The sequence below is a fragment of the Ovis canadensis genome, chromosome 3 (assembly GCF_042477335.2).
Source record: "Ovis canadensis isolate MfBH-ARS-UI-01 breed Bighorn chromosome 3, ARS-UI_OviCan_v2, whole genome shotgun sequence".
In the NCBI taxonomy this organism is placed as follows: Eukaryota; Metazoa; Chordata; class Mammalia; order Artiodactyla; family Bovidae; genus Ovis; species Ovis canadensis.
The window spans coordinates 18,357,615-18,374,359 of record NC_091247.1 but is presented as its reverse complement, the minus strand read 5'-3'; the positions used below and the strand labels follow the sequence as shown (position 1 = coordinate 18,374,359).

The window sequence follows — 16,745 nt, the reverse complement described above, 5'->3', positions numbered from 1 at the left end:
GTGGCTCAGTGGTAAAGAATCCACCTGCCAATGCAGGAGACACAGGTTTGATCCCTAGGTTGGGAAGATCCCCTGGAGGAGGAAATGACAACCCACACCAGTATTCTTGCTGGGAAAATCCCATGGACAGAGGAGCCTGATGGGCTGTAGTCCAGGTGAAAGTGAAGTCACTCAGTTTTGTGTGACTCTTTGTGACCCCATGGGCTGCAGCCTGCCAGGCTTCTCTGTCCACAGGATTTTCCAGGCAAGTATACTGGGGTGGGTTGCCAATTCCTTCTCCAGAGGATTGTCTCGACCCAAGGGTTGAACCTGAGTGTCCCACATTTCAAGCAGACTCTACTGTCTGAGCCACCAGGGAATCCCGGGCTGTAGTCCAAGGGGTCCCAAAATGTCAGACACGACTTGGCAGCTAAAAAAACAATAGTGGGAGGAGCCTTTCAACTTGGCTTAAGACGTCACCTAGTTAGATAGTTGATACTCACCTATTGGTTACCTGAGGGTAAACTTAACCTTTGGGCCTAATACCTTAGCAGAAACAATGTATCTTAGAATGTGTTATTGTGTACAAAGTAAAAAGAGCAAGAAATGTTAAGGATTGCATTTACTAAAATTCCATTAAATTGATAACTGGGCTTTTAGAATAAGATGCAAATACTATCAAAAAGATTTTAGAAAACTGATGTTTTAATGATGGTTATAAGACTAAATTTTGAGGCTTCCAGTAATTGTAGTAGATTCAACACACACGTTTATCTGAAACTCAGAGAGGCAGAAGCTGGAACCTAAGTGCTGGCAAGGATGGTGCTATTGAGGATGGGCCAGTCTTTCCTGACAGGTCCAGGGTGGGTCGGAAAGTGGCATCTGGGGAGCAGAGTCTGTGTGCAGGGTGTGCAGCTGCAGACGGCTTGGTCCTGGTGATCCCTTTGAAACTATGCCTGTGTTACTTTCGTGAAAGTAGAGTGAGATGAAAGAAGAGCCAAACTCACTCTGGGTTGCTGGTTTTAGAATAACAGCCTCATTTACAGGTATGCCACCCCATAGAAAATGAATTATTCAGGTTGCTTCACGCATTATAGCCACTAACTATAAATGAACAGACTTGATTAATCATAAATTTTTAAATAGGAAACTTGAACAGTTTATAAGCAGTTAATCTTTCCAGGTCCCTGCTGACTTTATCAGACTTAAGGTCCTATTTTGAAATATACCCAGACATAGAACACTCATCTTTTGCTTTACTTCATTCACCTGTGGGTCCCAACTGTCATTATGCCTAATAGTTGTGTTCGTATTCACATGACTGTGGTGTTTGTATTTAAAGGCATGGGACTGGATAAAAACCTTTTGGAAATGGGTATAAACAGAGAAGAGGACTGAACCCTGGAGTCCCAGGTTGAGAAGGAATCTGCAAAGAAATTAGAAAATTTGTTTCCAAATAATTTTAAAATCAACTTTCTTTAGATTAAAAATTACCTTAAACAAAGTAGAACCACCAGTTCAGTGAGTTTTGACAAATGTCCAGACCTGTGTAACTACCCCCCAAATCCCCAGACACAGGACACTTCATTCATCCCCCAAGGTTCCCGCATTCCCTTTGTAATCTTTACAGCCCAGCCCCTTGCAACCCGCTCGCCCTCTGCTTTCTACCACCTTTGATCAGTTTGTCTGTTTTAGAATTTCATATAAATCAAACTGTATAGTAAGTAGGGCTTCCCAGGTGGAAATCCCATGGACAGAGGAGCCTGGTGGGCTACGACCGTGGGGTCCCAAGAGTTAGACACGACCAAGCAACTAAGTACACACCACCGTTAGCTCTCAGATGTGTTGGCCTTTCCTGAATTGGGGCCGCACCCAAAGCCCCTTGAACTTGAGCACCCTGAAAGTGATGAGTTTCATTTGACTTCACATTAAAATAATGGCTCACTTATTAGTTTTTTGTCTTTCTCTCCATCAAGATTTTGAACCTTTTGGTGATGTTGCCTGTTTTCCTCATTTGGGAAGAATTCTTTTTCAGTTCTCGACATTTCAAGCTCATTAATTCCCATAGTCCCTGAGCACTTTGTTTTTCCCTGAACAATTTCCACTTCATATCTAATATCTAGAGAATGGGTATTTTAGATGTGGTTTCTGTTTTTAAAATGGAGCCGTAATTCAACACTTTTATTTGAATGAATAATAAAGTGTTCTCTCTGGAACTCTTCAAATCTTGTTGATTTCAGTTTGTTATAAAGGATGATAGTATCAGGATGCTTTTAAAACTGCACAGAGTAGAAATCCCAACTCATAGTGGAGTAACGGTATAACTCATAGTGGTAAAATGGTAACCAGTGCAGAGCGATTCACCTTTCCAGGGAGAAGTCATAAGGTGAGGCAGTTCTTGTTGATTAACTCAGCAACTCTGTTTTTATGAGGGCATCAGAAAGTTCTGTGTTTTGTTTTATTTAGCTTTTCTGCTTTACCATCTCACCAGATTGTCTATAGGCTAGCTGGGCTTGATCGACATAGCAGTAGCAAGGGTCCTATGTTGTGCTGTGCTTAGTTGCTTAGCTGTGTCTGACTCTTCACAACCCCAGGGGCTGTAGCCCACCAGGCTCCTCTGTCCAAGGGGATTCTCCAGACAAGAACACTGGAGTGGGTTGACATGGCCTCCTCAGCAAGTATCCTGCTTGCTATTTAAGGAGAAAGCCTTTGCGAAAGCTCTGTGTCATGTTTAACTGACTGCACTTAGGTTTCACGCCCACCTGTAAACTGCCAGTTGCAGGGGCTGTGAGACCACAGTGACTGAGTTAGATAGGCGGTCTCCCTCCCTGTGTATCTGCCTTTTCGAAGGGAGAGAATGAGGGTTCAGAAGCAATGTCACTTTCTCAAGATCACACTGATAGGAAGAGTAAAAGGTTGATGGGGCCGTTATTTGAATCTCGGTCAGGTCTGCTGGATTTCATGTGCATGCATGTTTTTCCTGTTTGAAGACATTCAGTGAAACATTTGCCCTGACCACAGCACTGATAAGAATACCGTGCATGTACATTTGGCCTGTATGTCTGTTTTCTTCTGCTGATGCTGAACTTGGCAAATCAGAGGCTTTCCCTGTCACCTTTCCCTGCAGCCTAACTCAAAAGATGACAGTGAAAATGTGGTGCGCTTTGGTATTGCTTAGGAATGCATTTCAGTTCGGGATAATAGGAAAAAACCCAGCACCTCAGATTTTGTCTGGACTTAGGTTATTCAGAGCCAGTGTAGCTGCTCAGCAGTGTTTATTAAAGAGGCAGGTGTCTGTCTTGTTTCGCAGTTCTGTCCTTCGCCTGTTAGCTCACTACTTCAGGGAAGCAAGGTGATTGCTGCTACAGCCATCAGATCCTTTTTCTGAGCAGAAGGAATTCATACCACGCCAGCTACATGTATCCCCTCTTTTTCTCTGATTCTACAGAATGCTTTCATTGATTTTTGACAAACTCATAACTAATCCATGATCGCAATTCAATCATGGGTTGACAGAATTAGACCACAGATTTTTCCGGTTCAGTGAAGAAGTTGCTCACATCATGGGCAAACAAATGTGGTTCAGTTAATGAATGTTGATTGATATTTTTGTTTATGTTAATGAGTAAGTTGAAAGTGAAACACTAAAGATACAGGTTGACATTATTTTGTCCATAATGTGAGTAAGAGCAACTTCTTTGCTGAATTGAATAATAGTTTGTGAATGCTAGAAGAATAAGATTTTCTGGGTTTCTTTTCTTGGGAGGGTGCTAGTCACAACATCATAGCTGTAGGTCATGACATACTTCTAAAAGTTTAGCGTGTATTATTAGCATTCTCGTCATTGCTTCTGATTCGGGTCAGCACACTTCTTTCGCAAAGAGCGAGATAGTAAATATCTTAGGCTTTGAGGGCCTTGTAGATGCTGCTGCAGCTATTCCGCTTAGGTGTTCTGAGGCAAAAGCAGCCATAAACAGTATACATGTCAATGGCCATGCGTGTGGTCAGACAAGATTTGATTGACAGAAGCAAAGCAGGGAGCGAGATTTATCCTGCAGGCTTTGGTTTGATTATCTCTGGTTTGAGTAATCCGTTTGTTCAGTCAGTAAGTCATGTCTGACTCTTTTGTGACCCCATGGACTGCAGCACTCCAGGCTTCCCTGTCCTTCAGTATCTCCTGGAGTTTGCTCAAATTCATGTTCATTGGATAATGTATAGTGTTTGCCAATTTTCAAGGTGTAAATACTTTTACACCACTAAATTTGGCTTCCTATATTGAATCATTTTTGCATTTATCCAATAAACCCTGCTTGGTCAAGGTATCTTATTTTAAATTACAATTAGTTATAGTGTACTAAACTCTTATTAAAGATTCTTTCAGTTATCTAGTGCAGATTTCTTGGCTCAAGAGTAATCCAAGTAGATCAGAATTACCTATTTGTCTGAAGTTTGAAAGGACCCTTTCCTAAAACCTCCTGAATGGCCTGTTTGAGAAGTTTAAGGTTTTAAATTAATCAAATACATTGTTGTTGTTGTTTTTTTCTATTGATTTCTTCTATATTATGTATGTTTAGAAAGTCCTTCACTGATTTGAGGACATTTGAATATTTATCCACGGCTCGTATATGTTTTAGTTTTACACTGTATATTTAATTATTTTATTCATCTAGGATTGTTATTCACCCACCCAAATTGTTTAACTCATTAGGTGATAATCCATTCACTCCTGCTAATATGCATTACAGCCTTCATTTTACACAGTGGTATATATTCTAGAGTCTGTTTGTGAATTTCTGTTCTGTTGATACGTAAATTAGTCCCCCCAGACGATGTTTTAAATTCTTTTTAAAAAATAATTAATTTATGGCTGTGCTGGGGCTTTGCTGTTTTTATGCGCGGGCTTTCTCTAGTTGCAGCAGGGTGGGGGGGCCTACTCTCTAGTTGTGGTACCGAGCTTCTCATTGTGGCAGCTTCTCTTGTTGCAGAGCCCAGGCTCTAGAGCGTGGGTTCACTAGTTGTAATACGTGGGTTTAGTTGCCTCGAAGGATGTGGTATCCCTTGCATTGATGGGCAGATTCTTAACCACTGGACCACCAGGGAAATCCTGATGTTTTTAATTATTGTAGCTCTCTCCCGTACATCTTAAGACTGAAAATTATTAAACATTAATGTTTATAAAATGTGAGTAAATACCACCTGATACACACTGTTTATGATTTTAGATGACAGAGGACAAGTTTTAAAAATACTCTTAAGAACTTGTTTGATGTGTGTTTCAGCCAAATATTTTCATACTAGATTTTGTTTTCTAAAAAGAAGGAAAAATAAATAGATACCAGTACTTACCATATTTAGTTTTACGTTGTGAGTGTGACTTTCAGATACATAATCTGTTATATGGAGGGTTTTCAGAAGGAAAAAATGAATAAAGGTAGGAAATAAATGTGTTTGCCGTTGAAAATGGTACAAAATTCAAGGAAACTAAAGCAAACACTAGTAAAGAGTTTTTACATTTTATCAAAGAAAACCATTTGTGGAGTAGATCTGATGATGTTTATAATTTTTGAACCATATCATATAGTTAATATGTTAGCTTAAAATGTATTCTTTAACAAAATGAATCTTTTTATTTCACTAATCTAGCTTGTTTTTGTTTTCCAGATATTGTTTCGTGTTTGCTTTGGGATACCTCACAGTATGCCAAATCACTAGAGTCTATATCTTTGATTATGGACAATATTCTGCTGATTTTTCAGGGTAAGATGAAAATTTTGATTCAGAAGTCTGTTTATCTATCCTAACACGTTGGTTGAAAGACAAAATATAGTTCCATTTAGTAGTTCAAATGAAAAACTCTTTTCGTTTAAAATTCTTTTTGTAAATTTTTCTTCTTGGAAAGTGGTCTTTTATAGTGATGTGTAAGTCACAAAAATAACCTTTTTTTAAATTGACTTTTGTAACATTTCTAAATATATGGGAATAAAATTTGTATGATATGCCGATATTGAAAGCATTTTCTAATTCTGGTCTTCCCTGGTGGATCAGACGGTAAAGCGTCTGCCGGTAATGCAGAAAACCTGGGTTCGATCCCTGGGTCAGGAAAATCCCCTGGATAAGGAAATGGCAACCCACTCCAGTATTCTTGCCTGGAAAATCCCGTGGATGGAGGAGCCTGGCAGGTTACAGTCCACGGGGTCGCCAAGAGTCGGACAAAACTGAGCAACCTCACTGGGTCTAATTCTGTTAGAAAATTTTATGGTCACTTAATAACTATGGAAAATCAGCCCCTTTGAGCCTGCTTCCTTGCTACCCTTCTTCTCCCTCCCTCCCTCTCTCTCTTCCTCCTTCCCTTCTTTGAATCCCTTTTGTATAGTGTTTCACGAGCTGCTGTGTAATGTCTGATTGCTTGTTCTTGCTTCTTAACACACTGTGGGACTGTCTCTGGACGAAAGTCCTTGGACTAGCTTTGTCAGTCTGAATTTCCATGAGAATGCACTTGAACATGTATTTTTCTTTTATGCATTTCACATCTATGAAATGTTTTACATTCTGATATTCAGTATTCTAGTCAGTGGTAAAAATAACTTCAGGCTTTCTTTTCTTCAGAGGAAATTTAGTCCTTCCTTGTTTCTGGAAGGGTCTTTTGCCTGTAACAGGACTGATTGAATGTCTCTTATGAGATAAATGCAGTCCAAGTCCTTAAAGATGAACTTGTTCACCGTCGTTATAAAGGGATACCTGCTAACATCTGCGTACTGGGTGGGGAAGTTGAAGATAAAACTCTACAGTGTATATGTCAAGCCTAACAGTTTTCTCTGTTGAAAAAGACACAGAAGACCTGCTTTTAAGTAGGCCTTGAGTTATCTGTGCAGGATAAATAATGACCAGTAAATTCAATGGAAGGATAAGTAAGTGGAAAAAATAAAATGAAGCAAATTATGGCATCTATGAGTAAATTGTTGAACACTAGAAAAGAGCCACTGTTATGTGAGCTTAAAGAAAAATCACTGTTATAAAACAGGAGAATTTCAGAAGATGAGTTATCTTTTTCTCCTTAATGATATCAAAGTGGATTTTACTTTTGTTAAACAGATTTTAAAATCAGGCTTGGATAAAAGACTATATCTAAAAGAACAAATAAAACCAAGACAAAATTTATTAAATACACTAAAAAACTAGATAGTCAAATTAGCAATATATTGAATAGAATTGAGAAATAACCTGACATACAGAAGAAGAGAGTAGATGTTGGTTATCAGCTTGTAAAGGACTTCCCTGGTGGCTCAGATGGTAAAGTGTCTGCCTACAATGCGGGAGACCTGGGTTCAATCCCTGGGTCGGAAAGATCTCCTAACCCTAACCCTAACCCTAACCCTAACCCTGGAGAAGGAAATGGCAACCCATTCCAGTATTCTTGCCTGGAAAATCCCATGGACAGAGGAACCTGGTAGGCTACAGCTCATGGGGTTGCAGAGTCGGACATGACTGAGTGACTTCACTTTCACTATAACTTATAAACAGCAGGAATTCTTAAAGCAAAAAGCTTTTAAGCAGAATCAGTAGGTGTATTGGGCCACCTTGAATCGTGATGAACTTGGAGAGGTAGCCTAGGTCCCACGTTGTCATCTTGGTGTAATGAAAATAGGAACTAGCTGCGTATATTTTTAAACTGCCACATTTACTAAGTAGTTTAACACAGCAGATTTCAATTTATTAATAAGAATTGGTAGAAGTACAAATTCGTGTGATCCAGTGTTCACTGGAGTCTCATAACCTTGTCTTCGTGTTTAACTTAGTCATTACCTTTTTTATTTCCCTTATCTGCTATTCTAAACTCCCGTCACTCTCTACCTCTAGGAGTGGGCTAACCACTATCGAAGCACATTACTCCGGTGACTTTACATAAAGCAAGTTTGTTTCTCATTCACACTCAGCCCCCTGAGGAGGGGGCCTCTGCTCCCCGCGATCATTCAGGGAACCAGGCTTCTTTCTTGTGGCCCCACCTCCTTCAGGGTCTCTAAAATCCTCTTGATTAAATTGAGGGAATGGTGTGTCCTGTAGTGAGCTGAGCCCAGAGAGAGCATGCGTGCCCTCCACTTTTTCTCCCATTCTATTGGAAAAAACTAGTTACATGACCCCACAATGTAGAGGATAGTGTACCTTAAGAACAATATGCATGTGATAGGATCTTAAGTATTTCACTAAAATAAAAATTTTTCACTTGAATATAATTTAAAATATTTAAGTATGTCAAAGAAATACAACATAGCATTTTACAGATGGACGACCTGATGTAAAACTCCCAGTTTAATATGTAATTTTTATCCACTAGAAGAAAACATCTGAGCATCATCAGTGAACTGGTACAAAGACAGAGATAAATCAGCTCAAGGAGACCATTGTGGCCGAACTAAGTTAGAATGCTCCCTTTTGTTTTAATGCGCGCAGAGGAGAAAAGAAGCATTTAGTAAGCCTTGAGTGTTACAACACATGAGCACAACAGATCCTGACTTGCTCCTAATTAGGGTAGATACGGGAGCCATCCAAAGTGGTGTTGGCAGTCTGAGGAAGGGAGAGCTGAATCTAGTGACCCGTTCTTTGTGCTAAGGTCTCCAGTGCCCTGAAGTTAGACACACAGGGAATGAAGCCAGACTCTTGCTGAGGAATCACATGGGAGCTCTTCTGTACCAGTCAGTGTTACTTGCAAAGGTGTGGAACACTGATACTGTGTGTGTGTGCATGAAATATGGGGTGTGTGTGTGTGTGTGTGTGTGTGTGTGTGTGTTTAGATAGAGAGATAGGCTCAAGATACATTTAAAGTGCTGAATAGATAAAAGGGACTGGCCTCTTAATAGCTTCTTTTTGCAGAAAGGTTGAAAGGCTAGGTTGTCAGCTGACATGTTGGCCTCAGAAAATAGGTACAAAAGAAGTATAAAACAGTTAAATAGCTTTCCTTATATCAGCAATAACTGGTTAGAAAATGTCATAGATAAAGGATCTGAATTTCAGAAGTAATAAAAACTATGAAATGTTTAAGGAAACGTGTAAAAAGAAATGTAGGGACCTTTGTGTAGACCTTTTTGTAGTAAACTATGAAGCTTTACCATAGGACATAAAAAAGACTGACTGACGAAGCATCTTATTTATTCAGAGAGTAACATTCAGTGTTGTAAAAACAGTCCTTTTTCTCTAGTTAACCTGTAATGCGGTTGAGGTTTTGAGGGAAACTAGGCAAATTGAGGAGTTTCGCTAGAAGTGTTTGAGAGGAGCAGATTCAGTATAAAAACATATACTGCTTGTCAAGCAGACATCATTTGAATATTGTAGGACTGACATAGGAATAGCCAAATCCAAGAAGCCTGTGTCGAGAAACAGATCTCTGGATCTGGGATATAAATGTACAGAATGACAATGCTGGGACTGTGGGTCATTGAGGAACCCCCCTCTCGGTTATTCAGGAAACGGTATTGAGACAGAAAAAGAAAGGTGAATGCTTGCCTTCTTGTAGATGGAGGCAGGAACAGATTTTGGGGGACAGGAAGGAAATGAGTTTTGATTGGAATATGTTGATCTTTGTGAAGCTGAAGCGTTGGTTAATGCATCCACTAAAAAAAGATATATGTGATATCTATTTTAAAAGATACATATTTTACATTGAAATCAAGAATACATTTTAGAGCTAAGCAGAGAGCACCGGATACTCAGTCGGTATCTTATTACCGGCTGCCCCTGTGTGTTCGTGCAGTTACCAGTTTTTTGGGTCGGTGCGGTATATTTTGCTGGGGGCTGAGTACTCTGTAGGTGACCATCCTGTCAGTAGAAGAAGGGAGGGACCGTTTGTTGTAAAAGCTTCATTCTGGCTCACTGAGCTGAGTCCTAGAAGGGCCCCTGGTGCTCTCTGCTGTGCCCAGTAACTATGTTGTAAATAGTGTTGGCATAAATTATTCAGCTGATAAACCATCTGTGGCATTCTGCGTATCCTGTTTCAGCCGGTGGGAGGTGTCTCCTGACACCTTGACCTACATTAGGTTAGGGAGTGCGTTCCGCCCAGCTGCTACTCAGGTAGTTCAAGTTCCCGGGAGAAAACAGGCACGGTCTCTTACAAGGTTTGCTCTGTCTGTTCCCCTCCCTACCTGAACCTTTTCCCCTGATTGTTTTTTCCAATTTATTTATTTTTAATTGAAGGATAAGTGCTTTACAGTATTGTGTTGGTTTCTGCCATACATCAGCATTTCCCCCTGACTTTATGTCTGTTCACAAAGCAGTGTGGTATAATGATATTTATCAAGAGATCTGCAGTGTTCCCTTATGACTCTAAAAAGTTGATCAGTTCAGTTGCTCAGTTGTGTCCAACTCTTTGCAACCCCATGGAATGCAGCACGCCATGCCTCCTGTCCATTACCAACTCCCGGAGTTTACTCAAACTCATGTCCATTGAGTCGGTGATGCCATCCAACCATCTCGTCCTCTGTCGTCCCCTTCTCCTCCTGCCTTCAGTCTTTGCCTCCATCAGGGTCTTTTCCAATGAGTCAGCTTTTTGCATCAGGTGACCAAAGTATTGGAGTTTCTCAGCTTCAACATCAGTCCTTCCAATGAATATTCAGGACTGATTTCCTTTAGGATGGACTGGTTGGATCCCAAAAAGGGATCACCAGCCCTCAAAGTGCACGCCATGTGTGCTGGGCCTCACCTCTCTGCCCGCCTCGTCTGATGCTGCAGACGCATAACTGCTTCCACGTCCTCATGCTTCTTCTACTGCCCATCAGCTTCTTCCTGCCGGGAACACCCTTCCCAACCTGCCCACGTGTCCAACCTCCTGGCTCCTAGAGGCTCAGATGAAGCGGCTCCTGTTCGAGGTGTTTCCCCATAAACTTGCTTAGTTTCTCTGTACGTGTCTTCAAATGTTTGGCCCTTAACACTTTTCCATGTAGCTATTTGCGTACCTGTTGAGCTCTTAACTTCAGTGCGCAGGTTCCTTCAGGGACAGTGCTTAGCAGTTAATTATTGCAGCCATCCAGTACCTTCTGCTGAGCAGCGGTTCCGGTATCTATTGAATGAGGGTTTTATCAAACATCTGCTGTGCCTCGGATACTGTTCATGGCCTTTGTCCTGTTGCTGTTTTATTTAATCCACACAGTGGCTTTATTATCCCCATTTTATAGATAAGAATTTGGAGGCTGGGGAGTTAAACAGCTCCCCCATGTCCACAGTTGATGAGAAGTGGAGTTAGGACGTTTTCTGGCTCACGTGTCCAGCTGCCTGTTCACACCTCTCTGCCCGGTTATCCAGTCAGCATCTCCCACTGAACTTGCCTGACCTGGACTTCCCAATGCCCCTGCCCTGTTCCTCCTGCATTTCTTCCCAGCCAGCTCCGTCCTTCTGTTCCTTTCCTCTGGTCAAAACCCTTGGTGGCCTCAGGTCTCAAGCCCTGATTCTGATCCACTGTCGAACAGTCGTCAGGTGCCGCTGTCTTTGCCATCAGAAGACGACTTGGATGGACTACGCGGGGTCTGTGCTGTCATCCTGCTCTGAGATGCCATCCTCACCTGCCTCTTACCCCCCAGCACCCCACAGCCCTCTTTACCCAGGGGCGAATATACCCATTAAAAGCGAGTGATTGCCCTGCCTGTTGCCCTCCACGGTCCCCAGTCCCTCCTGGGTCTTGGCCTTGCCTTCACAGTCCCTGCAGGAGCCTCCTAACTCTGACCATCCCGACACTTCTGTCTTCAGCATCTGTCCTGTCTTTACTCACTGGCTCCAGCTGCATCCCCGTCCTCACTAGCCTCCCAGCAGGCCAGGTCAGTCTCGGTGCCCCCACCTGGGCAGGGGTGCTGGCGAGCCTGCCTCTGTGGGGCTTGGTCCCTGACTCAGCTTCTCTGTGAAGCATCAACCTGGGTGAGGCCAGGCCCCACCGGCCTCCTGGCACTCCTCTCCCCTCCCTGTTTTGTTCTTCTGCTCAACACACAGCAGCAGCTGGCACACCGTGTATTTGCCTCTAAGCTCAGTTGTTATCCATCCCTCCCCTGTACACAAATGAGAACCCTGTCTCCTTCGCAGCTGTGTCTCTAGCACCTGGTGCCTTGTAGGCGCTCATTAGATGCTCATTTTCAAAATGAGTGCGTGAAGGGGCTGGCTGGATGGCTGCCTGGCTCCCGGAAGCCTTTTCCTCCCCTCTCAAGGTGCATTCCTTTGGCTCTAGTCCCAGGGGTTTGTTGCTTTCAGTGGGTTTTGCTGTTTGCAGACGATCCCCTGCGTACTTAGACATGCCTGAAAGCGGACCGGTCAGTTTGCTCTGTTGTCAGGTCTCTGTACCCTGGTGGCATGCTGACCTTGTATCGTGTGTGTGTGTGTGTATGTGTGTGTGTGCATGCTGACCTTGTATCGTGTGTGTGTGTGTGTGTGTGTTGTGTGTATGTTAGTTGCTCAGTCGTGTCCGACTCTTTGCAACCCTATAGACGGCAGCCCGTCAGGCCTCGCCATCCATGGGGTTCTCCAGGCAAGAACACAGGAGTGGGTTGCCATTTCCTTCTCCAAAAGTAACTATAGAAAGAAAGAAAGTGAAGTCTCTCAGTCGTGTCTGACTCTGCGACCCCATGGACTGCAGCCCACCAGGCTCCTCCATCCATGGAAGTTTCCAGGCAAGAGTACTGGAGAGGGTTGCCATTGCCTTCTCTGCTTGTAGGTGCTCGTAGTTGCTTTGTAGCAGTATTCTTGGAGTTTAGCAGTCTCCTAGAGATGACAGAACGATTCAGAAAGAGATTGTTCTTTTTCAGCATTCATTCTCTAGTGATGCTTACCTAGAGTTTGAGTTTGACTGCGTGGCAGAACTAAATCCTGTAACTCTCACTCATTATAGAGAAGAAAGATGGCGTGTAAAGGTTTTAGTTGAATAAGAAAGTTAATTTGTATCTTTTTAAAAAATTATAAGAAGTCTAGAGTCTCTTTAGTTCTTTACATCAGATGGGTATATTTTTTTTATATTACCTGAAGCTGTTTTATCAGTTGAGTATTTATTTTGAATAGCTAGATTCTATATTTTTCCTGTTCCAAGTAGAGTGCTGGGGGAGAAAGTGTCTGTAACTCCACCTCAATCTAGTGATGTTGCTGTGCAGAAGGTACAGGTGGCTCCACCCAGGCCCCCTTTGCTGGATGAAGGCACCGAAGCCAATTGCTTGCCCTGTCCCATCCGCCTCGCAGCCTCCACCCCAGGGAAACAGGAGAGTCTGGTTCACATAGGGCTGGCTCAAGTTTTAGGACCAGGAAGGCAATTAAATACTGAATGCAAGGCAAACAGGTAGTTAAAATGTCAATGAAGGTGTAAGTGAAATCTGTGTGAGTCACTCCCAATTGTCCCCATTCAGGTATTTACGAGCACAATGCACTGTTAGGAAAACCACCCAGCTGGTCTCTTTGTAAACCGTGGGAATGTTTTCATTTAGAACCGTCTTCTCTGCACAGGAGGTTCCGTGTGATGGGTGAGGCCAGTCCTCCTCCCCTTTCAGTCCGCTCTGTGTCCTGGTCTCTGTCCTGTACTTGTGCTGGACTCCTCTGGCCACCTTCCCCCCTGCTTGACTCTCCTGAGCTCTCATGAGTTTGTTATCCTGTGCCAAACTTTTTTTACTTTCATTTATCAAATACTCCTTCACAGTCACTCCGCGATGATTTTGTCTTCTGTCATTTTATTCTCGCATTCACCACTCCCTGACGCCAGCCCATGACAGGTTGGACCAGAGGCTGTGGAATGACAACCCCTTTAAAACCAAAGGAAATATTCAGGCTTCATGCTTATCTGTTAAGGAAACAGTAGGTGATGTGAGACGTTTTTGCAAACCAGTCGGAACTTTGAGCCCAGTTACTTGGCAGGTAGAGCTTCCCAGGTGGCACAGTGGTAAAGAATCCGCCCGCCATGCAGGAGACATCAGTTGATCTCTGGGTCGGGAAGATCCCCTGGAGAAGGAAATGGCAACCCACTCCAGTATTCTTGCCTGGAGAATCCCATGGACAGAGGAGCCTGGTGGGCTACAGTTCCTGTGGTCCACAACAGTCGGACATAGCTTAGCGACTGAATGTGTGCGTGCCCGCACACACACACACATAGCAGGTAGCGAAGGTGCGGAGGTGGATAGGGCAGGGTTCCTGCTGGTAAGTAGTCGATGAGTTTCCGAAAAATAAGCCAATAACTACAGAATGGTCTGGTGACTGTTTTCAAGCACAGAGAAGAGTGGACATGAGGGAGGGAGTCTAATCAACTTACATAAGGAGTGATGGGTCTTGAGTGGGCACCCAGAAGGTTGGGTTTACGTGGTAGTTTAGAAATATTCACCCAGCACATATCCTGGGCCAGGCACTACGCTCGGCGCTAGGGGGTCAGTGGTGAAAAAGACCATTCGCTCCCTGTCGCATGAACCTGCTAAAGAGTGCAGACAGCTTTTAAAGCCCCTCCGTAACTGGGTAAATGAAGCAGCCATGAGTGTGAGAAATTCTTTGAAGAAAGCAAACAGGAAGCTAAGTTGAAGTGAAAGGTGTGTGTCCCATTTGGGCAGAGGTGGCTTCCTGGGGTGGGGATACAGCTGCCCACGGGCCTCTTGTGCAAAGTGACTGTTAAGCTGAGACTTGAAGCAGGAGATGGGCCGCCCTTGCAGAGCAGCTCCAGGGAGTGTGGTCTGGGTGGAGGCCAGCATTTGGAGAGAGTGGAGTATTTGTCTGTGTTCCGCCTTTTTCTTCTTCTTCTTTTTAACATTTATTTGTGTATGTTTGGCTGTGGTGGGTCTGCATTGCTTCACGGGCTGTTCTCTAGTTGTGTCAGGCAGAGCCTACTCTAGTTGTAGAGCACGAGCTTCTCATTGCGAGGATGCTTCTCGTTGCGAGGACTTCTCTAGTTGCAGATCACAGGCTTAGTAGTCATGGCACACAGGCTTCATTGCCCTGTGGCATGTGGGGTCTTCCCTGGACCAGGGATCAAACCTGTGTCTCCTGCATGGCAGGCAGAGTCTTTCCACTGAGCCAAACTGGGGAAACCCTGCTTCCGCATTCTTTCCGCCCCTGTGAGGGAACATAGTTCTTAGATCCAGCAGTACAGCCTCGCAGCACCCAGTCCCCCAGCTCAGCTCACTTTCATGAGAGCCTGCACTCTGCATGCCTGGGTCTCCCAGGTGGCCAGTGGGCACAGTGAGAGCATACGTGCAAAAAGCACATATAAATATTTGCCTTTGGGAAACAGCTGATACACATGAACTGAGCAGTTTAGTATGTCACTGAGTTGAAAAATAAATTTATTATTTTATTGGTTGTTTTTATGATGTTTTAAGGTGATGTGAGAATTAAAGTCCAGAGCGAAGGGTATCTTCTTATTCCTTTTTGAGCTAAACTATTAAATGAATTTAGGCAGGTGGGAAAAATGATCCTTTTCCCCTGGAGAAATCGAAGTTTCAAGGAATTTTTTGTAATCCTCAAAGGCATGTAAACTATCTTCCAAGGTTAAAACGGCAGCTGGTTGTTGAAAGCAGCCTGGGGGAGCGTTTGGCTGAGGAATAATCTCCCGAGAGAGAGTGGTGTTTACCTCAGAACAGACTTTGAAGGGAACAAAAGAAGTTTCTCCCGCTGGTACTTTGAGTTTAAGACCAGTCATCATGTGACAGGGTCTCTATGAGATCTTGTCTGTTAGGTGAGGGGGGAGTGACTTGCAAGCTCTTGGGGCCGAGCTCTGTGTATCTCATGCCAGTGGTGGTTCAGTTGCTAAGTCGCATCAGACTCTTAGTGACCCCATGGACTGCAGCATGCCCCGCCCCGTCCCCTGCTCCTCTGTCCTCCAATATCTCCTGGAGCTTGCTCAAACTCATGTCCATTGAGTCGTTGATGCCATCCAACCATCTCATCCTCTGTTGTCCCCTTCTCCTCCTGCCCTCAGTCTTTCCCAGCATCAGGGTCTTTTCCAATGATTTGGCTCTTGGCATCAGGTGGCCAAAGTATTGGAGCTTCAGGTTCAGCATTATGGGTTAGATTATGCCCTCTTAAAAGATGTGTTGAAATCCTATCCTCACGGTCTCCTGTAGAGGACAAGCCTCTTCTTAAAGCAAAGCAGAAAGCCCAGATTCCCTGTCTTCCGTCCCTTCCCCAGACTCAGCAGCCCTGGAGTTCTGTCTTCAGAATCCCTTGGGGTCTTTTTTCATGTCAGGATTTTGCAGTCATATAAGCAGAATAAACTCTTCCATATATCATAAGTATCATTTTAAATTTCTGCTTAAAAATTTTTTTTCACAGCCCAATGATGATAATTACCCAGAAGATCACTAGTTTGGCTTATGAAATTCATGATGGTAAGAATTTGGAAATTAATCTTTGATCACTGAAAAAGTCATATTCCAGCCACCTTTTGTTTGAGAGATTACCATAACTTTCTGTTGTTTGTTAGAGGAAGGAAATGGAGGGAGGGAAGATAGGAAAAATACTGAATTCTGCTTTGGCTTCCCTGGTGGTTCAGATGGTAAAGAATCCGACTGTAATGCAGCAGACATGGGTTTGATCGCTGGGTTGGGAAGATCCCGTGGAGAAGGGAATGACTATGCACTCAGTATTTTTGCCTAGAGAATCCCATGGACAGAGGAGCCTGGTGGGCTACAGGAGTTGTGGGGACATGACTCTAAGGTTTCTAAAGTGTGCTCACTTTCCTTCACTATTTATTCTTAATTTTACATTCAGTTCAGTGACAGAGCCTGTGCTGTATTGAGAAAGAAAGGGACCAGTTATACCAAAATTGGGATTATGGC

General features: G+C 43.4%; 1 protein-coding gene across 1 annotated transcript in view; it reads left to right on the top strand.

Moving 5' to 3' along the window:
• MBOAT2 (membrane bound O-acyltransferase domain containing 2) overlaps nt 1-16,745 on the top strand; it is a 103,533-nt gene that overhangs the window by 68,067 nt on the left and 18,721 nt on the right. The window contains exons 4-5 of the mRNA XM_069582572.1: nt 5,641-5,736; nt 16,240-16,295. Of these exons, the coding sequence (XP_069438673.1) occupies nt 5,641-5,736; nt 16,240-16,295 (152 nt within the window). The remainder of the gene's footprint in view (nt 1-5,640; nt 5,737-16,239; nt 16,296-16,745) is intronic.